We start from the raw sequence: 24,484 nt of genomic DNA, 5'->3' as shown, positions 1-24,484 counted from the left end.
AAAACATCTCCAAAATAGGAACGGACTACGTACCTATAGAAATGACGAAATAATTTCTGCAACACAAAATATTCCACATATTCATGAGAAAAAGTTTCATTGTCTTACTTAGTTAATTGAAACAATTAACCGAAGCGCACGTAATAAAGGAAGTTACGTCGCGGAAAAACATTTCCGGTTTTCAGTTGTTACAAAAATGTCGCCTTGCGTTTAGGGTTCCGTGTGAGACGGAAATATTTAATATAATGTGGTTGATATTTTTCTTCGACTCCACTTAAATACAAGTCCAGTGAAGTGTCCTTGCTAAAAATATTCTGTTTAAACATTGTGTGACGATTGACAGCAGTTATAATACAGTTATCTTGGTTTATGAACATATTACACGAATAACTGCGTAGAGTGTTAGACAATATGTCAAAGAAGAATTTCGTAAGCTTAATCAATATTAAGTTTAACAACATTTGTATTACAGACACTTCATACGTGTTCAACAAGTTAATGAAAAAGTTATTTCTACTCGCACTTTCATTAGTCGTGCATATTCAACCTTATCTCTTGAGAGGGGTTGGCAGGGACGCAATGCCTCGTCCGATACAAGGAAAACAAACGTCACATCTCGCACAAACTGTGACAACTATTTAGTAAGTCGCACCTCGGGAACTATCTTTAATTTCATACGGAACCATGTCTCTAAACAACGTTACACCGCCCGACTGTTTTTGCCTATGCAGTAAAAACTTTATTCCACATTTAGTGCGGACTTATTCGGGCGGGACAAAGTGGGGGGACGAATTTATGTGCTGTGTGAGCGGGACGGCGATAGATGCAATAAACTGAAGTATTGTTAGTTCATACATTGTACGGTGCTAAGTGGATGCATTATGACAGCCTTCGCGCAGATGGTGATGAAATGTGAGCGTTCTATTTCTGATGTAATGTGTGGTCAGTAATTATTCGTTTGAGTTTTGTATCAGTTTTCATCAAAAACTGGGTAAAACCTAGTGTTGCTATTCAAAACCTTGTTAAAACAGCTATTAAATTAACATAATTTAATTTAATTCAGATCTCATTGCCAACCATTAATAAACGCTAACCCCGGCTTATTCGATATACAAATAAAAAGTACCAGTAAATTATATACTTATTTAAACATGGAATTTGGAGCAAGCAAGATAAACTCCAATGAGTTTCTAACTTTGTCCGGTTATTTTTTCTGTTCGCGGCGAGCGGGTTTTAAAACGCCGGCCGCGTTTCGGCTTGACGATTGTTTCGCACGACTTTGCCCGAATTACAGTCGGATTGATAGAAATGAATTTCAGATGAGTTTTCGAGTTTTATAAATAAAAGTTTGCAACGTTGATTGGGATTTGAAATTTTTATTTGGCGACAGAGTGGGTGTCACGGTACATTTTTATCGGATTATTGAATTAGTTGGAGTGTTTGGATACATTTTTGATGAATCGTAATGTTTTATCGACTATTGTTTAGGGTTAATGTATGCTGTATGAATTGTTGAATTTGTGAAGTCCTTTATATTATAATAGATTTTGTACGCGGTTTTACTGGTTTGAAAGAGTTTTCCCAGGATAAGAAGCGGCTTACATTATTTTCAGGATCTCAGACTATTTCCATACCAAATTTCATTGAAATCTGTTTGATAGTTTTTGAATTTATCGCGTTCATATAGACAAACGCGACAGTAAACTTTGCTATAAATATGTAAGCATTATTATTAAGAAGTTATATTGTTATTATAAAAACGAACAGTATGATAACGTATGGGTATTTTAACCCACCTTCATACCAGTCGAATATCACCAAAAAGAACTAAAGCCTATCAAAACAAATCGAAACCCAAAAACACGGTAACCGATTTGATCGCAACATCACTTAATTTTTAATAAGCCGGCCGCGATCCCTCTGAATATTTTACCGTTACGTGAAAAAAACCGCTCGTTACACGGAAAAATATTAATAAAATCGTGAGCGGTCAAACATCAAACACGTTTAACCGGATATAACTGGATCGCGATACCGTCCCCCAGAGGAGAGCGGGTACCAAACAGCCGCAAATTATAAGTGGGCGAACTGGAACGACTCCTTGGGCGGTCATAATAATATCTTGGAGGGAAAAATGGCGCGAATGCGCGAGCCGTGAGGGGGCTGCCGGGCCCCGCTACTGCCGCTGGCGCAATTGATACGTTGCCACGATTTGTAGGATATTTATTTTAGGTTTGATGAGGGTTGTGAGGTTTTAAAGCTAAAATTAATATAATATATATAGCGGAATTGGGAAGAATTATTTGGTTTAGTGGATTTACATCTAAAGAGAAACCTTTTATAGGTTCGATTCTTGTAATACATACTTTAAAAAAATGCGCTAATCCGTGAAGCAAATTTTTCGTACAGAAGAGTTAGACAATTAATTTCTGACACTTTTGTACGAAAAATTTACGTTCTATATAAATCATTCTTGCGTATTTTTTGCGTACTTAACTTGATTATAATATAATTCAATTAAAATTGATTCAAATTTGAATAGCCATATGGATATGTTTTTTATAATATATACAATAAAATACTCAATATGTAATAATTATTATTCTTATAGTTAATTTTAACAATCACGAATGTAAATCGCTAACACCCACCCTTTGCACCACACACGTAGCGAGAGAATATCAGCGGATCTAAATTGACTGGAGGCGAGCTCTTAAATCGAATCCCGTACATTTTTGCGCCACTAGTTTGTTACATTAATGCTTTAACGCTTTGTTGCGGCCCGCCGGTGGGATTTCCAATGATTGCCAATCAAAATACTATTCGCTCTATTTAGGGTTTAAAGGACACGTGTGCGCGACCTCTATGTGGCTACATTTTTGAGGTTAGGTTTGGACATAGTCTGAAATATTTCAATAAAATAGGGGCGCTGTAGACAGAGCAAAGCAACTGTGCGGCCAAGAGCTGTTTCCTATTTCCATAAAATGGGGTCGCTGTAGAAAGAGACAAAGCGACTGTGCGGGCAACAACTGTTTTTGATAAGTTTGGAGTTAGTATTCTTTATATCAATGGGCGGCATGACCTTATCTCTTTCACACTCTTTCGTCAAAATTCAATTTACAACTCAATATTTATTTGTCTTTTTACGCTAATAACTTTAAACATCGATGACTAGAATGTTCTATTTAAAACATTCTTATTGCCTTGAATTTGCATAACCCTAAATTTACAAAGTAATCCCTAACAGCAAGTCATCTCGAACAATCTGGATGTCTTTTGTCGCGAAAATTAGGCCGTTTCAACAGCGCCGCCGAAGAGTACCGTTATACTGACAATAACAAAGTAATTTTTCATCCGCACCTAAAAAAACACACTTTTTACGGACACTATAAAACGTAGTCTCACCGGCCATTGTGTCGTGTGACAAAGAAGGCTCTAACGTCAAGTGTCACCAGCCTAAACGATAAAAAATAATGCAAATTCACTTCAACGTCTCGTGTAAGGGTTGCCAGTTTATATATTAGTATTTTTTTAAATATTCTTTTGTCATATTATTGTAATTTATCAAATTTGTTATTATTACACGGGAAATGCTAATATGTGTTCCAAAGGTTCTATTTATTAGATAAAAATCATTGAAAACGGATTAAATTTTGCTAATATACGGATTAAAGTTGATACATAGACGTAAGTTCATATTTAGAAAGTTGAATGGATTCAGTTAATAAATAATCATGTAACGTTACGATAAACATTCGAAATTTAAATGTACAACAAGTTTCTCAAACAAACATGAATAATACACAAACCGATTGAAATTAATGAACGCACTAACTTCACCAGACACTATGTTACGAACTAAGTAAAGTTCTAGATTTGCGCGCACTGTTGTGAATTACTCTGTGAATTATTGCTTTACTAATTTGCAATGTATTAAATGTAAAGTTTATTTAATCGACGTATAGAAAGTTAAGTATAATTTATTTGTACTTATATCACAGGCCTAAATATATATTTTTTATATTATACGATGGTAATACATTTATATATCTAGAGCACATTGGGTCATTTACCAAGTGATCTAGTTATCTATTTTCATAAAAACAAAACGATTTTCTACTAGACTAAAGCTTTTTCCAACAAAACAAACCTAAAAATAATTTTGAATTCCAATACCGCAATCAGAAATAAAATCACAAGAGAAATCTATGAAATCGCGTTTAAGACAGGAAGTTGGCTTCACAGTGCGCGGAGCAGGCACCCCTGATCTCATCCCGCGAAATAACGCCGATCGTTACGCGGATAACGGAGTTTTTGCCGTTAAATCGCGCCTTCCACTCTTAACGACTGTCTCCTTAGTTAAACTGGAAAGTGATTCAGGTAGTCGTTTGTGTGGAGTGTTCTTTTCATTTGTGAAAAAAATTAAAAAGCGTCTTATGACGAGTCTTTGTTATCGCATTTTATTGTTGCATCGCTCTTATTAATGGTAGGATTTAGGTTTACAAATTGGCAACATTTGTTGTTATTTGTCAAATGACGGGTCATTAAACGCCACTTTGGCGCGGCCATTATGAAATATTTATTAAACCCTGTTACGGCCTTTTTGTGTTATACATATTACTATACTCGTTTGTGCTGACATTTCGCTGACATTATAATTTTATGTGCTTTAAATTTTACTTTTTTTTTCTTTATTTTAGGAACTATGTAATACGATCTTACCTATGGAGTAAAATTGATAGGTAATGTATTAAGAACCTTACGTTTCATAAAAGATTTATTTAACCAACACAAGTTGCAGTGGACGATGGAAGCTGTGAACAGAAAGGCCACATACCGCGCAATATACAAAATATGTTGGTGCGATTTGAAAATATTACTGCTTCGGCAGGTCGCGTGCTTGTGCAACGAAAGCTATGTACCTCGAATATAGCACTATCTCTGAGATTGCTCGTACTTTCACACCTTCCAGCACTTCAGAGATATTAGAATTTCATTCATTCATTTAGTAACGCGATGGCATGACAAGTATAAGTCCTTCAATAGAAAACTACAATATCCCTGAATATTATAAGCTATTTATGGCAGCAGAAAAAGACACTAAGTTGTAAGTAAATGCTATTTACACTAAAACAATTTATAGTATAAATAGCATATATTAATAAATATACAAAAACAATCTAGATTAGTACATAAAACACACCGCTGAGAAAAAGACCCAACCACGACAAATTCGCATAACAACGCAACCAAACAATGCGAAATATTCAACGATCAAACGTTCGAATTAATTCTCCACCTGAGTTGGAACGTTCCAACTTGCTCCACGTTTATGGCAAACTCGGTCCTAACTTGTTCCGGTAATCACCAACTCGATATCAAACTGGTAAACAATCCGTTCAAACGTAATTCGCCGGTTATGGTGCGTTGGGAGGTTTGAAGCTCGTTCTGTGAGATTTTGGAGATAGTCTCCTTTCATAGGCGGTTTAAAGTCGTGTTTCGAGTTTTGTTGTCTTGTATTTAAGCCTCATTTTAGCTACATTAATAATTTAAGTCTACGTCGTATAAGAACATTTTTTAATTCCTAGACTTTAGATTTGAAAATCATGGGTGTTACATAGATAGGTAAAGTCTCAATATTAAATTTTAATTACACTGTATATTGAATTACAGTTAAGCGATTTAGCCGAACCAGTTTTAAAAAGGTAATCGATATTCCGATAAAAAAAAATACTGGTGGTAGGATATTTGTATCCGCCTGGATAGCGACTATCATACAAGGTGTAAAACTCGCCGCAGAGGCCCACGTAAGTGTATCGCGTTCGGGAATCAACTTACACGTGGCTGGTTCAAAACATGACATGATTGTGTCGATTGGACCCTACTCTATTTACCATCAGATGCAGTGGGGTGACTTTCCCGTATTAGTATGCAAAAAAATCTGAATAAAGCCAGAACGTTCAGCGACCACCGTCTACGAGCAAATTAAATAACATTGCATACGAGTAAAGACTTCCTTATGCCTGCAACGTCTCTACTAGACACAATTTACTATAACACGGCAGTCTTATCTTCCGGCTATTGTTCCGTCAATCACCCCCATTCGATATAACGAGATAAAATAATACAATCAAAAACGTACCTTACACCATTCTGATAGAGTCTAAATACGTTAGCCAGACGTTAAGTGAAAGTTGGTATTTCAAGTTTTTGCAGTTTAGACCGGAGTAGTGTGTGAGAATTATTTATTGAGCTAAGTTAATGACCGCTGGCTAAGTTTTGGGAAATCTTTGAGATTTAATCGACCTCTATGTTGTCGAATTGTTAATTGCGTAGTTTTCCGACAAGGCTTAACTTGTTGAGCGTTTGCTTTTTGATTGAGTATACATAGTTCATTTTTCGAAGTTGTAGGTAACAGAAATAGAAGTTATACTATAAATATAATAGGGGCTTTGTAAATTTGTTTTTTTTTTTATAATATTCATCGAAATAGGCAAGATGACACTTTTTTAGTATATGTACTATATAGTATACTAATTCGACGGATTCTGGCGTTCAAGATGCCTATTAACTATTTCGTTTATATTGGACAATTTAGCAAATTATACTTTCTATTAATTTTATTATATTTAATCATACATTAATATATTTAATCGAAGTGCAACACAGACACGCGCGGACACTATTTGCGTCGACTGTTGAAATGTATAAAACAATGTTTTCCATCAAACTGCCGAAAAACTCTGGTAAATGCAAATTCTCTTGATTTATTTGACGAATCGCGGTCGGCGTCGCTCGGAGCGAATGCGCGCAATTATTTATGCTCTGCGACCCCTACTAGTGTCACCGCATTATTTTATTTACAGGTATTGATTATATTGACTTTTAAATCTCAAAACATGCGTGACTCACGATTGTTATTTACGTCTGTACATCTTGCCTATTATTGAGATAATCTGTTAATGAACTCTGCGAACAGTGGACACAGTTATATACTTGTAGGGTACATAAGTTTGTTCATTTTTTAAAACCGTTATGTATTTTATTGCGATTGTATTTCAATGTTAGTTTGTAATTGTCAATAATGTATTATTCATGCTAAGATCAATGCATTACTATTTAAGAGGTCAGGGCCTTTTGATCCGAATAATACAGTTTCTGACATAGTCAGATACTCCGTTAGCTCTGAGACCCAAAGTATTGGCCTCAGATAGTCAAATAAAAATATGTTTTTTGTTTTTTTACATAGCCTGATAAAGCATAATTTTAAATTAGTTTAAAATATTCGCTGCTACTAGACTAGTCAATATTCGATATACCGTTCAGACACCTAAACGAAATTACCTAATTATGAACCAGACATGTCCAAAAATTCAGTTATCACGTACAGAGTCCCGGTAGACAATCTGACAGAGCTGTCAGTTGTAAACCCATGTACTGGGCACGGATCCCAAGGGATCTGCGGGCTGCGGAATGATTAATTAGCCGTGTACTAATTGCGAGCGTGTGTTTAAAGCGAGTTTGGGGCGAGATCCTTCGAAGACTTGCAGGTGCTGTAAGAGGAAAATATTCAGTTTTTCATTGTGCCTTGACAGTCTTAATTTCTCAGAGAAAACTGCGTAATCTAGCAGCTTTCCTAATGCATTTCATTTTATTGAACTCTTAGAGATTGCCAGAGAATCTCCAAATTTTTTTACTCGAAACCGCGACTTTTAGCGATAATTTGACAAGTACATACATTATGGCGTTAGTCATTTAACATTACTGACATTTGAATGATTCTATTATTTTTACATTACGCGACATTAATCTTAGCATAGCTTCAGCCAATACTGTTATCATAAATAAGAGACGATATATCAAAGAATTAAAATATATTTTTATCATGCACATATCTTAAGTTCGTATACTCATAAAAGCTTTAATCTATAGACAAAAACCCATGGAACATGGTCGACTTTGATGGATTGTCGTGATGTTTGTCAAACAGCGCTGTTTGCTCACGTCACACAGCCTTATCTCGTGTTTTAATGTAAGCCACTGTTAAGAACATGTTATCGTAAAGACGCCGACTTGAGTTTGCTCTCATACTTTAATTGTAATGTTTATGTTTTGATTACAAATGGAATGTTAAGTTTGAATACAAACGGAATTAAAACAACTTAACTGAAAGATATGCTATACAAAGGTATAAATAAGTTTCTTAGTGACATTATTTAATAAAAACCGGATGGTACACAGTAAATATAAGATGTATACAGATGGTGGAAATAATTAAAACATGGGTGGTACAAATGGCGGTCTTAACATTAATAATATGTTAATCACGTGACTATTAAAAAGTAACGAATTGATAGTTCATTTTACATACTTTAAGCAATAGAATAGTCACTAGTATACCTTAATAATTGCACACACTCGCTCGATTCAAAATCAACTCGCTCGCAACTCGAATGAAATTATAATCGAGTACCAATGGTACGTTAATAGACGTATTTCCGTGAAAGGTTGATAGATTCGCGCAATGCCGGTACCGTCGCGCGGAAAAACTTTATTGCTATTATAAGCCTTTTCGGTGTTTTTTGTTCAAATGTTTTTTTGGTAAGTGCAGTAAATTTATAAATGTATGGAATATAAATATTTTTTTGGCAAGTCCAGTAATAAATATAAATGTATGGATAAGGCCGGTTTTCATTATTATGATGTACCTACATAGCTGATTTTACATTTTGGTAATTGATTATGAGTTATGTATTCATAATTGGACTGAATGTCAGCCATTAGAAATGCGTTGCTGATCTCTATATAAAGATCAGACGACTAAAGCACATTTTTTATACAAGTATGAATATAGGTCGAGCAAGCTGCAGCAAATTCTAGGTGTTACAGCGTTATGTAAATGTAATTAAGTAAATATAAATAATAAAATTTTGTTTAGAGTTATCTACAAAATGTAAATGCAACGGTGGCAATTTTTTTCTTCGATAATTAATTCGAACTTCGATATAAAATGTTATAGCAGGTGACCTCACCTGCGTGTTATTTTATTTCAAGAAAAAAGATTATAATATTTGTAGTCATAGGCGCCGTCAAGATTAATTTTAGCGAGGTGCATTTGCACATACGCACTATAGTATGTATTATGATTACGTTTTTTATTACATATTAAAATTGCGCGGGTTTTTAAAAATGCTATATCACAAAAAACATGGTCGATAGTTCCTATTGTTGTAGATTTATTCAATAACTTATATTTTTTGTAATTTATTGCACACCTACTTGCACCCCCTCCCGGCGCCCATGTGTGTAGTCAACACGTATCCGAAACAATGGGGTAATTGAATTATAAACCACACAGTGCTTGTTACACTGAGAAATTTAATGTTAACTACCATAATGGCTTGTAATTACAATTCAGTAAATATATTGTGTATGAACTTACGTTCGTGGTCTGGCCGGTCGAATGTGGATCTCAGCATGCCTGTAACAAACGAAATTACTTATAAGTTGCGAGTTTAATTGTAAATAATGTGAGTAATTAGAAAATTGTTTGAATATGCTTTGCCGTGACTACACATATAATGTATAATCGAATTTTCCTCAAAAACAGTTTCGTTAGGGTACGTTCGAAAATTTAATTTGACTTGTAATGTTTCCAGGTTTCTAGACTTTTTTATTGTCACTGTAAATATTTTAGGCAACAATACTGGCCATTTTAGAACTAAGAAAAACTTAATAATGATTCACCATAAATAACATGGTGACAATTTGAATTTCGAATTGAAAAAAAAAACAATGCCACAAAGCGGCTCTCATTCATCTTCCATTCATCACAGGTACATTCGTTGATAAAAGCGGCCAATTAGTTTTGTTTAGTGGCGCGTTGCCATAGCAACGCTGGACATGATAATTGCCCGGCCTCTGTCTCGGATGCTGACATTTGTACCGTTTAGCACCTCGGGACTCGGTACAATCGAAGACTAATTGCGTTCATTTATATTGTCTCGTAAAAGCACGAAGATTTTACAGGTGTTATTTTGTTTTACGATCGGAATAATGGCGTCAAATTCTTTGTGATATTTGAATTTATGGTGGAATAAAATTTATCAACTAAAAACTTTGTTTTTGTTAAAAGCATGTCTGTGTTTATGTTTTGATTTACGGAAATATGAAAGCTTAAAAATGATTATATTTCCGTGATACAGTTTTCATATCAACCCTTTTGCAACAAGAACTGTAATTAAATTGTTATGTGAATGCTTCCAAGGTTGAAATTTAAATAACGCATCGAAGTCTCAATTACACAACATAATTACGGTAATTAATATATAAAAAACAATATTAATTGCTTTGATTTATTGTTTAAAGTAATTAAATCGTAACTGTTTCATGAAATAATGGCGGTCGAACGCATAACAAACACGCGACATTTTTGTTTACTTTTCAAATAGTTTCGTGCGCGACTGTATGTTATATTCCCAGGTTCCAAGTTTAAATTTAAAACAAATATAGCATTGGAAAGTTATTTAAATGAAGACAAGACTCCAATTTTATACTGAGCGCTAAGTGTTGTTTCTTTAATTAGAAAGATATTTAGTGTGAATGCTCGATAAATAAACTTAAATTGCGACACAAATATATTTATTAGGATAAGCCATTGCCGTATATTCCACTAGCTTTGGTCGCGGCTTTGGTCGCGGCTTTGGTCGCGGCTTTGGTCGCGGCTTTGGTCGCGGCTTTGGTCGCGGCTTCGCCCGCGTGAAGGAGTTTTCCGAGATACAGTTTTTCCGACTTACTTGATATTATGTATCATTATATTAGGACAATTTTTTAATATTACAATATGTTTGTCGTACTTTTTACCTATTTTCTGAAACTGATAGAAATCTATGATTATTGTGACTCCAAGGGCGACGTTACCATCACTTCGTACTTAACATTTCAACAAAAATGTAATTTTTACGTTCAAAAACATCTTCACAAAACACTGTCGGAGCCCCAAAATACATTCCATTCCCCTGCACCGAGGTGCGAACTGCGGAATTCACTTAGCAAATAATAAAAAAATATATTTCCTAACCCCGCAGGGGAGTGAAGTGTTTATTATTGCATTGTGCGGTACGATGGACCGCGAGAGGCAAGTGTGCGCGGAACAGGTTGATAGTATGCGTGAATTATATCTCAATATTGGATTAAATATTGGAGGGTTGAGTTTGATGCGTTTTATTATATATTTTTTTAAGTAACGATACAGCGGTAGTTTATTGAATTACTCCTATCTGAAAACAGTGAAAAAATTTGAATTTCGAATATATATAGGTCTTTTTTTTTCTCTCTTTGGCAAGCCGCGGTTTGCGTATCAGCCAGTATTAATGTATTTATTTGTTTGAGCTTATATGACAATAATGGCCAGTATTATACATGGGTTTTATAAAGAACGTAAAGCAGTGGCGCGCAGTAAATCCAATTTAAAATAATATCATTTTTAGTGATTATAGACCGGCAATTTAGACAAGCGACTTTATTTATACACATTGATTGGTACAAAAAATATGATCATAGCAACCGGGCATAGCTCCGATCTGAGACAATTTATTCCGTATATACAATGGTACGGACAGACGCTCCTGTCCGCCACTCAAATCTGTCAACAATAACAATTTCGAAACGGCATTGTGTTGCAAGCGTGACCGTGCTACGAGCATTCCAGTTGCCAGATTAATACCAAAATATTTATTAAATATTTGGGAAGTGATAATTTTTCTTGATGTTTTCATGTCATTAAAACTTGGTTTTGTGGCGATGTGTCATTACAAAAAAATGTAGCACTTATATTATGACAAAGTAGTCGGATAGAGATCGCACTGGTAACCTTGGTATAAATCTGTATTATTCTCCACTATCTACGGCTTATATCTTATATTTTATAACGCGTTTAATATTATAGATGTACAATACTCCCATCTTCAATTGTTTTTTATTCTACAACTCAGTGACATTTATATCCCATATAAAACTCCAATAAATCCACAACATTCTCGGACAATTAATAACCAGGTAACCCGAACCGGAGTCACGACAGCGATAAATATCGGCGACAAAAACTGTCGCTCGTCTACGTCGCGCGACAATGCGCTCGTGAGCGCGCGTCGTGACGCGGCGCACGTGTCGCGTGGACGGTCGGACCGATTGATGCGACTTTGAACTTCGAATTCGATTGTTATTGATATAGCATTGTCTATGAATATTGGAATTCTATTTTTGAAATTATTTGACGCGTCGATTTTGTAGTGAAGTTGGTTTGGGGTTTGGTTAGTCGTGTTCTTTTATAATGTCAATAGTGAGTAGGTTAATCTTCAGAAGGCGCGATATAATTAAATGGGTACTAATTGTTTTAAATATTCATCATATTTATGTAACAATACGTTTCATTTTTGCAATTATCCAGCCACATCAACAACCGAATAACTGCACAAATTTAATGTTCGTAAGTATTGACGCAAGTTACCTACAAGATGAATCGTATTTAACTAGAATGTAATAATCAACACTTCTCAAACCTTCTACTATTTTTCACCCAGGATTCGAACCCAAAACCTCGCTTATCAAGTGACAGTAACGTGTAAACAAAGCGGCCGATGTCAGAGTTCATCGGAGCGCTATTTATAAAGACTGACAGCTGTTATACGCGTTTTATACTCTATGATAATGTGTCATTGTTCCTAGTGCTACCACACTAATTAACTTAAAACATGTTTGGTGTATCAAGGATATATTCAAAATTTGAATACTTTTAGTACTAGCTATATAAAGACATAGATAGGTAGATACAAAAGTTTATTTTGGCTACAATTAACACACAGTATAACTTATACATAGACAAGTATATCCATTTGTGAAATATTGCAGCTGCAATCAGGCCCCAGCTCAGCAATATGCTTTGCTCCAAGGAGCAAAACGCTTGTAATTCTGCTGGTATGACGTATCTATACATATTTAGCTACTCCAAGTGGATAGATACTCCAAACATAGATTAGGATGCCTCTGAAATCGCGTTCTACAGTGGTGAAGCGTCCATACAATTCGATTCCTACCGGCCTTCCTTTTAAGTCTATTTACGTTTATCCATTCTGTAAAATTGACCGCGATATGTTTGCTAAGGTATTTTTTTTTGCCACAAATTACCTTTAATTGAAGCATTTCATCCTTCGCGACTGGTGTTCTAATTTTATGAATGCGAAATGTTTGGTTGTTTGTTAGAAAGGAACGTCAAACCCGCTGAACAGATTTGGATGAAATTTGCCTCACAGATAGATTGTAAGGTGATCTTAACTACCTTTTGTTTCAGAAATGTATACAATCGTACTTTTGTTATGAATAAGTCTTATGCAGAAGAAGCCGTGAACAAAGCTAGTACAAAAGATCATCCGTATAATAGAAATATTTCTTTCTTGAAAAGTGCACTTGAAGTATTTTCCACACTTAAGATTGTTTTAACATACTGATATTGTGAAATTAAGTAAATAACTATCTCGGTTGCGTAGTTGTATTACGGTACGCCTGCAGTATTCAGGTCGCAGGTTTGATCTCCGAGTCGAGCAAAGTGGTATTAAGTTTTTACTTTCAGCCTAGAGTCTGGAATTTGGGCCTGTAATGGCGATGGCTACATCATGGATAGTACGGAAAGTTGGAGCACCAGGTGCGACTCTGCCTACCGTCGGAAGATAAATGCCGTGAGTATATGTTATTTAAAAAGGACATTTACATCTTTAATCACGTTTTGTATTGTGTAACAGTTATCTCGGACATGATACACGCCCATTCTGATTAAGATTACGGGCTGTATATGGAAGAACTCATTGGCCCGCGAGGTTACGGGTCCTTAATATTTATTGCCAATGCCTTAAACAACGCCGCGGCCACGCCCTAATGGACTTTCTGTATGACCGGTATTTGGTTCAATTTCGTTTTGTATATGGATAACACAGTTTATATTTGGTATTTAGTGTAGTAAAATGGACTGCAAGGCTTGTCGCAGGTTTCTACGACTTATTGTATCTATCTTATTCTTAATGTACTTTATTATTTTATTGTGCAAATATGGCGTGTATTTCTGACTGAAAGTGCGATATTGCCGCTACGACGAATTCTCTAGAGTAGTAGTGATAGAGGCGTCAAATTAATATTACTTTTTATTAATATTGAAGTATTTTGTTGGAATTTTACACTTTTTTATTTTACGTCTACAGCTCAAGTAAGTAAGTGTAAAGTGTTATTTCCAAGTAGATAAGTGTTTTGTTTTATTTAGTAACACAATGTAGAAATGACGCTGTCTAAAGAGGAATTTTATAATGACTATCGAGTATTGTGTCTACATTAGATGACCCTTTTAATGACGTGATAACCTGTTTTATATAGTTATAGTAACATATAAGAATATTCTGGAAAGATATCAACACGTAAATAAAGATGTCAATAAGAAGATTTATGTGATTTACTCTCTTCACATCACCAAGAGGGTACAAAAAGGATATTGTTGATTAAGATCAGGATTTCGTAAGTTTTGGATGTGTGTGGGTGGAGTAGTAGATGAGTCAGATGCGGTCAATATTTGTTTTAATGGTAGCTTCTATAAGCCTAATTAATGTTTGGAGGAATCTAGGTTAGATTAAAAGGTTTTTAAGATATAACAACATTTTCTCGTTTTGTTTAGACGTATTTAACATCAATATTAATAAAAAATCGTTAATTAAAATCAAGACAAATAAAGTTTTTTTTTAGATATATTAAACAGTTAAATTAAACTATTTTAAGACTTTGCAGCCTTCATGGTCCCCCCCGTGACCATGAAGGCTGCAAAAGTAAAATATTAAAACCGCGATAAAATTCGTAAAATAGTTTAATTTAAATGTCTAACATTCGCGTAAACTTAAGAAATAATTATATTAAACAGTTCATTGCAAGGTATGTGATGAGCCTACGGTGTGGTGATACGAGATTTTCTATGTAGTAGCTATTATTTACGTGTTTTTACCTAAAGGGAGAGGTAGAGGTTGAAGTGTTGGTGAAGTATATTTATTTATATCGATGTTTATGTACAGATGGATATAATATTAAACCGTTTAAAATATCCGTCAGACATTAGGTCATATAGTTTCCCGTTTTCCTTTTCTCCGACTTACCATATTTGGCGGGAATTCCGTCAAGTTGGCAACACTGATTTTATTTACTAACGTTTGCAAATATCAAGGATATGTTACATCACACGTACATGTTTGCATTAAAAGCATAATAGGTTTTAATTTATGCATGTGTGCCATACGGTCTGGTGTCCATAAATAGGATTGATCGTTGTCTCTTTGTATAAAAACTTTAATGACGATCTGATCTCGATCTCAATGGAGAAGGTCAGTTTTTAACATGCGTGTACAATTACATTCTGCGATAGATAAATAGTGTTATAGAATCAATTTTTTATAGTGTAGTACTTATATCAGTACGTATGGTTATAGTGCATGAGGAAATTCATTTGTTTGTCATTAATAAAATTGCGATACAAATTGTAAACAATCGTGTTATATTTATGTTTGTTTTCTAAACGTGTTTCTTGCAATATTATCTTGTCTTACTAATGTAAATGCGGTATTTGTGAAAATCCTAAATGTTTGTTTGAAGTTAACTCAGAAACAGCTGAACGAATTTTGGATAAATTTATGCACATCCATAGGCCATGTCCTAAAATAACAGGCTACTTTTTACCGCAATAACTTGTTCCAGGATAATTTAACATTATAATCAGATTTTATAAATACGTAGCGCTGGAGTCATGTAGATTACGTTATGGATCGCTACAATTTAGGGACTTTTCGAAGGGCTTTTAACGCGGGGTAAGCCGCGGGCAGCAACTAGTCTAGTAAACAAATTACAAAAACCACGTCACACTTTTTTGTAATTAGCGTCCATTTTGATTTTTGTTGATCTTACCTATCCAGTTTCGTGCTATATATAAGAAAAATCAAACACTACTTATTAAAAATGTGTTAACCCGTTAAAGCCAGCGAGAGCTTCACACCGTTTGAATTCCAAATTACATGCAAAAACATAGCTTTCCTTATATAGTACAATCGAGTAAACACATTTTTCTACCGATCGGCCTAGTAACCAACCCGTTAACGTCAACTTTTTTGAACCCGTAGAGGGCTTGTGCGACCGAATGCACATTGGGCCGAGTTGGCCATATACGGCCGGGCCATATCGGGCAAGACATAAACGGGCCTCTGTGACCAAATATGCCCACGTTCCTGACAACTCGCTGAGCTGGGTTAGCAGACGGCTTTTGAAATGCGCTCAAGAAAGTCCACTGTTTAATTATAAATGAACTCGGTGCGCGCGCGGCTTTGTTTGGGAATTTAATTTTGATGGGAATAATGTACCGAGGTGAAAGACAGGGGTTAAGAATATCAAATTTACCAAATACCAAAATCGCGTGACACTTTTCAACATACTGGTGGTAGGTCATATGAGAGACTTCGCATGGGTAGGTACCACCGCAATGTCTATTTCTGCCGCCAAGAAGCAGTGTGTAGGCCCTGTTGTGTTCTGGATTGAACGACACTGTAGCCAGTGTCACTACTGGACATAATAAGACTTAATATCTCATGTCTCAGGATGGCGAGCACAGTGGGAAACGAAACAATACTTTGTGATTCAACGTGTTGGGTGGTGTTTCTAGTAAATTGTTCGTTTGCTAGAACATTTTACCATATGTAAACCGTCATATTACCATTTATTTACGAAGTTAATTTAAAAACTGCATGCAACTGTGTTCATCATTCAGAGACATCGAATGCCGCATCCACAGTAATCTTTAATAAACAAAATTTAGTGAACAAAATATAACCAAAACAAACAAAAAATCATATCAACCTGTCGAAGGTAGATGCTCGGTTGCTGAACGTGTAATTACTGTTGTAATGAAGTTTCTTTATGGCCCCTGAGACGCATTACACTGGTTTGCGTAATATGACGGTCGAGAGCGGCGAAGGTGTTGTGGAAGTGTTTGGTTTGCTTGGTGATATTGGTGTATGAGTTACTTGCATATTTTTGACATACCGACTGTCGCCGCGGCATGATCGTGTATCAAACAAAAATAACGAAACTGATACTAATTCTACGTTTCACAAGTACCTTAATTAATAAGTTTGTACAGTGCCCTTCCGTTGTCCAGGTGTGTTGTTTCTCTTTTTAATGCTGCGTGATATGTTGAAGGTGTTATACATTTTTATACAAATGAACGAGATAAGCCAGTCGATACGACAATCTAGACAGAAGGAACACCACTTAGAACTTGATTAGAAACACTGGCACTGAAATGAACTAGTCACTTATATTTTATTTACAAAATGCAGCACGGCACTGCACTGTAATCCAAGATATGTAATTTATAAATAATGATAAAGTAATTACTTTAAATAAGTACAGCGGAAAGCCAATAGCGATAGTAAAGAGTCAAATTTTGTTAGTTGATGATTTTTGGAACTGCTGATTTGATATAAAAAATTATAGAAATTTTTGTTATTTCGGAGGGTCAAGGTAATTTATTTCGATTTGGTTACTTTTATTCAGACAAAGGTGTGATTGAAACTTAACGTAGTTTCCACAAATTATTTTTTCCAGAAATAATTCAAATTAACCATATTTTAAAGAAAAGTGTAACATAAAAGAGTTAACACTGCTCAGTTACACGACATTCAAGGCCTAAGATATAAATAAATTATTTTTCATCCCTTATTAGAATTTATAAGCGACGCTGTATTAACGAAGGACCGAGTTAAATTGGAAAAAGAATATTCCCAAGTATTAGCATTTTAATTGTACTTGAAAAGTCTCTGATCAGACGGCCTTAGTGTTTGGTTGTTAAAGTAGATTTTTGGATTATAAACGATGGATAATAGTTCTTATATAGACCCCAGTCTAATGTGGGGTTGACGCAACGCTTATAACGCGTGACGTTGAAATTATTTACTTGAGTACAACCAGCGGTCTTGGCGTCAACTATAATTAAGTCATGCTGATAAAAGTTCTTATCCTTCATTTAGTTTCATCCCATTCTAATGTAGGGTCGACGCAATGCTTATACAAAGAAATAAATGATTTAGTTTTCGTAACAATTAATAAACTATTCAAATATTAATAAAAAACTAAATTAGAAAAGAAACCAAATATTAAGATGGATCCATGATAGTTCGGCTTCATGCTGTAGCGTGAACTATAGCGTTGATTATCTGAACACAGAATAATGTTGAAAGCATTTGTCTTAGAACAATTAGTTGCCTTGCGTAAGTCCTCTAGAACGTAAAGTACAATATATAACAAAGGAAATATAAACAATATATTGGCCGACCTAACTACCGAACCCAGGATAATACTATTATTATAGATAAAGATATATTTCATTCCAAAAAATGAAGTGTTTTCCGATCCCACGTACACATAGATCATACTTTACTAAAGTATAGTTTCGTCTACTCTTATATACGCCACTATTTATATTAAAGAAATATTTGCCTACATTTTTAGGGACGTTTCAGAAAACTTCCAAGCCGTTGGCATAAGGTTTAAACTGGTATTACGGCAGTCATTTATCTTTGTCACCGCTTTGCTTGGCCGATAGCCGGGTTAAGTGAAACGTCGCACTGCGAGACACGAGCGAACACACGTTTTTTTAGGGTAATGCGAATGTCACGCTGTTTTTTTGCGTGTTTTTTTGAGATTATATTTTGAGATAACGGATAAATGTATAGATAGCCGTAAAACAAATGAATTCGTTACTTCAAATTACCTGTATATCTGATAATATAAATTTAACTATTTTATATCAAGCCGAAGTTGTAATAGCCGAAAATTATTTGTACCATTTTTATTTTACTATGGGGCTGGCATCCTATAGACCATCCATAGACGTAAAGCTTTTTTAAAAAAAAAGAAATAAAAACATGGAGTCTAGAATTTGTACCCGAAATGACGATGGGTTCGCCATCTATCACATCATGGAAATCAAATGGCGAAAAGTGCGTGCATTGGTTACGCCTTTACTGCTTTTGGGAACAAGTGATGTGTGTTTTGGTTTATTTCAAAGACAATAAGTAAAGAGAACGTGTAGTTATTTGCGACTACGCCACCGAAGCAGTCTCTTATACTAACTATTACGCAAGTGCCTAACTTTAAACATGTCGCTTAGCTAATACGACAAGAGGAAATTAATCCGCCCCAAATTCTATCAGAAGCAAATCATTTAATGTCAAACGCACGCCGTCGCACAACTTAGACACAGTAGGGAATCTCTATGGAGATAAGGATGTTTTACTACACTAGCGTTCGCCCGCGGTTTGGTTGAGAAAGTATTTTTATTAAATAGGGGGCAGGTGTGAGTATATTTGTGTTAAAATTATCTGTAATAAACGTGTTTAGGATATGTCGTATGTACTAAATTATAATTCAATGACAATGTTTTACAGCTGATTTTGATAAATAACCTAAATCCTTAACTTTGTATCAATTGTAATAAACCAATGAGAAATAATTTGTAAGGAACATTTGTACTGATTGGTCCTTTTTGACTGTCGATTGATAGGTAGGTAGGTTCACTTGAAATCACCCAATAATATTGCGAGCATAGTACAGCGTAAATATATATGATTTCTCATGTTTACGCGAATGTTAGACATTGGAATAAAACTATTTGACGAATTTTGTGGCGGTTATTTATATTTTTTTCCCGACGTTTCAAAGACTTTACAGCCTTCATGGTCTCTATAAATAACCGAGATAAATTCCGTAAAAAAGTTTTATTCTGAATGTATATAATTTAGATTCTACTCTGGTTATTCAGCGCTTGTTTCACAATGTTCAAGTTGATACTATCCGCCAGTTAACGTATCAGACAGAATGCGAGTTGTAATTTACTATTTATTTCGGAGCTTAACTATTTGTATTTCGTCGTCCTATATTATATCCAATTAAAAACGTTTACATTGTAAAGTAGGCGCTAATAATAATAATATCAGCCCTGTATTATATACTTGCCCACTGCTGAGCACGGGCCTCCTCTACTACTGAAAGGGATTAGGCCTTAGTCCACCACGCTGGCCTAGTGCGGATTGGTAGACTTCACACACCTTCGAAATTCCTATAGAGAACTTCTCTGATGTGCAGGTTTCCTCACGATGTTTTCCTTGACCGTTAAAGCGAACGATAAATTCACAAGTAGGCGCTAAGTTAAAGAAAATAAAGTCCACATTGCTAACTATAAAGCAAAAACATAATAACATACACGAATTCTAATGAAAAACTTTTAGGGGAAATAGGTCGTATTTGTATAATGTCCGAACTGGCAGTTAATTTTAATGTTGCCAGTAATTAACAAATCTTAAGACCCTTGAATACGGCGAGGGCTGAGCCTTAATCACGATGGTAAGATTTCGGTGCAAGTTATGAGTAGACGCGGGTAATAATATATCGTATAGTAAAAAAAGCGTTAGTTTTTTACATAGTCACATAGAAGTTATCGCAATCAACCTGATGGTAAGCGGAGTGCAGTTCAGATAGAACATTGCCTAATTACTCCTCAACAATTGATACGGCGATGCCGGCCTGTATAAATAGTTTTAAGCCGTTTTCTGATTTGTCGGTGTGTGTTGAAAATATGCATGGCTGGTACACTTAGTTGGTAGTACAAGCTTCTATATTTCATGAGCGTTCCTGATTGCCTCGCTATATGCGTAATGCGTATGCCTGTTTGTTCTTGACTCTCTGGCCTTTAAAACAAACAATATCCACTGTTTTCGAAATATTCTAAAACTCTTTAAATATTTAATTAGAAAAAATAAAATTCTGTTCAAATAGTTTCAAATTATAATTGAGTTTCATAGCTAACACTTATATTAACGGAACCTACATATTTAAGTATCTATTCATCGCCGTTGCCCATAACTTGCACCACACAATTATAGCTCAAAAGACGAGGGTTGTTCCTCTCGGATTTTTCATACTAACAGACCGGAGGTAAAGTAAATTAGATATTTTTCCTTCCTAATGAGGAGGCAACGCACACCCAACCCCGCTACCGCACTCAATAACACGCAATTAGCTTTTATGGCGAGCTAATGAGCAAGCCAAGGACTATCAAAACTTCCAGAGTGTTCCATGAGGTTTTGTATAATCAATTTTAAATTGCTTGTTTAATGTACGAAAAATGTTATTTCTTTCTGACATACGAGGTGGAATATTAATGTCAGTAAATATATTCAAAGGAGATTGGTTTTTAAATAAATAAATGTTGGTGTATTTAATAAGATCAGTTTGATTGCTTCAGTAGGCAACAAACGTGTAATGTAATGTATTGCGAGTAATTATGAGATCCAATATACATAGCTTTGCTAAAAGTTGCTTTACTAGAAATATTTACTCAAGATAATCTGATTTGATAGGTATTTGTATATTTTTAATACAGGGGCTTGTTCAAATTTCCATTCTCCAAAAATTTACCAAGTATTAATTAAATAAGGTAATGTGAGCAAAGTATACGTTCGGTTTATAGATCCCAGAATGGTTTAACAACAACGTGGTTTTGCTATGTTTGTATACGGATATACAGAGTCATTTTGAGATTGCGTTACTAAATGAAACCACATACTCGTTTTCACCCTTGCTGACATTGTTCAAAAAATCATCCATCAATAAATAATACTTTCACGAAAAATCTTGGTTTTAGTTTCAGATTTTTCGATCATTTCGTAGTTTAATTCAAATAGGGCTTGTGCGTGGATGTATTTCTTACTGAAAGTACGATGTTGCCACTGCAACATTCCCTTAGAGTAGTAGTGGTGGCTTAAGGGGGCGTAAAATTAAAATTACTTTTTATTAATATTTATTTTGTTCGAAACATACACTTTTTTATTTTACATCTACGGCTCAAGTAACTTATTGTGCATTGTTATTTTCAAGTAAATAAGTATGTGGTTTCATTCAGTAACGCGATGTCAAAATGACCCTGTATAATTCTCGGAGAATTGTAGTTATAGCTGAAGAATTAAAGAAGACGGCTAGAGTTGTGATCAACGGACTTGCTGTTATGATACATTATGGACCATAGACTGATGATATCTGGGATTTGTTTCGGTCTTGAGACTAAAAAGTAAAGTGTCAATTAACGGTGTGTTGTAGCGCTGTCCTTAGAACAAAATGATGTAATGAACAGTGGTGAAGGACGATATTTTTCGAAAGGGTACCCGATACAATTAATAGGTTCCAATAATATGCATAATGCGATCTGCAAAATCGTTCTAATGATAATTAGATTTTATATAAATCACGGCAGCCGGCAAAAATTGTGTTATATAGATCCTTCGCTACCGCTACTGATCCTAATTGCTTCATGACTTCATCTTTTTTACACGTGCATTATAAACTTTAATCCATGCAAATCTTAATAAAACACTAAAGATTTTACGAGGATATTTATTGGAAGATAACCCCGAGCTGTTCTCAAGCGTTCAACCAGCTTTACCCGGGGCGAGTGCAACGCCCCAATTAGCCTTATATTATATTTCGTAAGATTTCTGCAAAGCCCGCGCCGGCACAATTCCAGTTTAATCTAGCGAAATACTTTCTTTACAATATTAAAATACGATTGCACATCCAAAGGGCGGCTGAGCAATCACCAGCTGATCACGTGTTTCTTTTGAAATCGGCTTATCCCGGCATACCATGCGACAATACACTTAACGTCACACGAAATTAAATTCAAATTCGTAAGAAACGCGCGTTTCTAATTTGGTCCCGTCTTGCGCTCAGCCGTACCTTTGAACGAGTAATTATGGTGGAATTTTGGAATTAATACAAGATAAGCCACTTCTATGTCGAGGTCGGAGAAATGTGGAACATTATCGACGCATAGCGAAGTTCTTTTCGTGAATTGATGGGTTTCTTTAATCGAGCGAAAAAGGGAAATTACGTTTTAATCGAAAATCGAGAGACGAGGAAAGGGTCGATGACAACTCGGCTATAGCTGTGTGTTTTGGGATTATTACAATATATTGATAGACGAAGATTTTCGTGACCTGAAGGCAGATTATTCCCGTGCTAGATTATAAAATCGATACAGGTATAACTCACAATATTATCAATGTAGAGAGCGTATTGCAGTACAATCCATTATGGAACTCTCCGTAAGTTAAACCATTGCATTTGCATGCGTAGAGTCGCTTGTTCATCAATGAAAACAGTTTCAGCCAACACACAATCCGTATTGTTCTTAAAAAAAGGGGTGAAAACACCAATTTCGGTCACGTATGAAAAATATATGGAAACCCGCGAGACATGCAACTACGTTTAAAAATTCACGTATCGCGTCGTTTGACATGGTAATGCGCAGGCCTACTCTTTGCGATAGCCCGCGAATTTATTCAAAAGTACACCCTACTCGCCCCTTTCCCCTCAGTCCGCCGCCCGCGCCTCACGCACCTTTCCTCTATTGATATGCACATTGAATTGTCGACTTGCTTCCACGTTAATCGTTAGTGGTGACTGTTTTCCATTCGATTTGGGAGAGGTAATGGAGTTTGCGTTTGAGTTTTGGTATTGAAGATGCAAATGTAGAAAGAGTGTTGCCTTGAATTGAATAATATCAAACGTCGATTATGTGCTGAATGAGTGAATAAATCAGCATTTGAAAGTCATTATCGTGGTTGATTTAAGTTTACGAAGTGTTTTCTTTTTTGACTATAATTGAAATTGTTTGAACCCGATTTTTACTCTACATATTAAGGTTCAACGGTTACGACCAGTTACGTCTTTTCAAACACAAACCATTCTATTATTTTATCGAACAATTCATAAATCCTTTTGATCAATGCCGCTGCATAGTATAAAGTACACTGCAATTACCGCCTGACGCGCGGACGACGTACACCTGTCATGTCTGTGAACTTGGCGGAATTGACGGACGCCCTAGCTCCGACGGTTTGATATCTTTGATTTGTGGTTAGACTTGAAAGTTGATTTTGAGTTGTTTTGGTTAGTTTATAATGTCATATATAGTTCCATTAATAATCATCACTACATAGTATAAAACAAAGTCGCATTCTCTGTCCCTATGTCCCTTTGTATGCTTAAATCTTCAAAACTACGCAACGGATTTTAATGCGGTTTTTTAATAGATAGAGTGATTCAAGAGGAAGGTTTATATGTACAATAACATCCATAAAATAGTGGAGAAATACTGTTATTTTGTTATGTTATACCCGTGCGAAGCCAGAGCGGGCCACTATGTTTTTATATACAACGTTCACAGTTTTTCTGTAGTGTATTTAGTATCAGCATTGCACCTGTGCGAAGCCGGGGCGGGTCGCTAGTATTTAATAAAACGATATTAAATACAAAATTCAAGGGTCCTTAAGAATAATTAAGTACAAGTCGAAACTAA

At 35.3% G+C, this 24,484-nt stretch overlaps 1 protein-coding gene across 1 annotated transcript in view; it reads right to left on the bottom strand.

Moving 5' to 3' along the window:
• The window catches only part of LOC115452539 (teneurin-m), a 276,231-nt gene that overhangs the window by 64,443 nt on the left and 187,304 nt on the right, over positions 1-24,484 (bottom strand). The window contains 1 exon segment of the mRNA XM_037441564.1: positions 9,443-9,481. Within this exon segment, the coding sequence (XP_037297461.1) occupies positions 9,443-9,481 (39 nt within the window).

Source organism: Manduca sexta, chromosome 22, assembly GCF_014839805.1.
Source record: "Manduca sexta isolate Smith_Timp_Sample1 chromosome 22, JHU_Msex_v1.0, whole genome shotgun sequence".
Taxonomy (NCBI): Eukaryota; Metazoa; Arthropoda; class Insecta; order Lepidoptera; family Sphingidae; genus Manduca; species Manduca sexta.
Note: the sequence above shows the minus strand (reverse complement) of the source record. Positions and strands in the feature narration are given on the sequence as shown.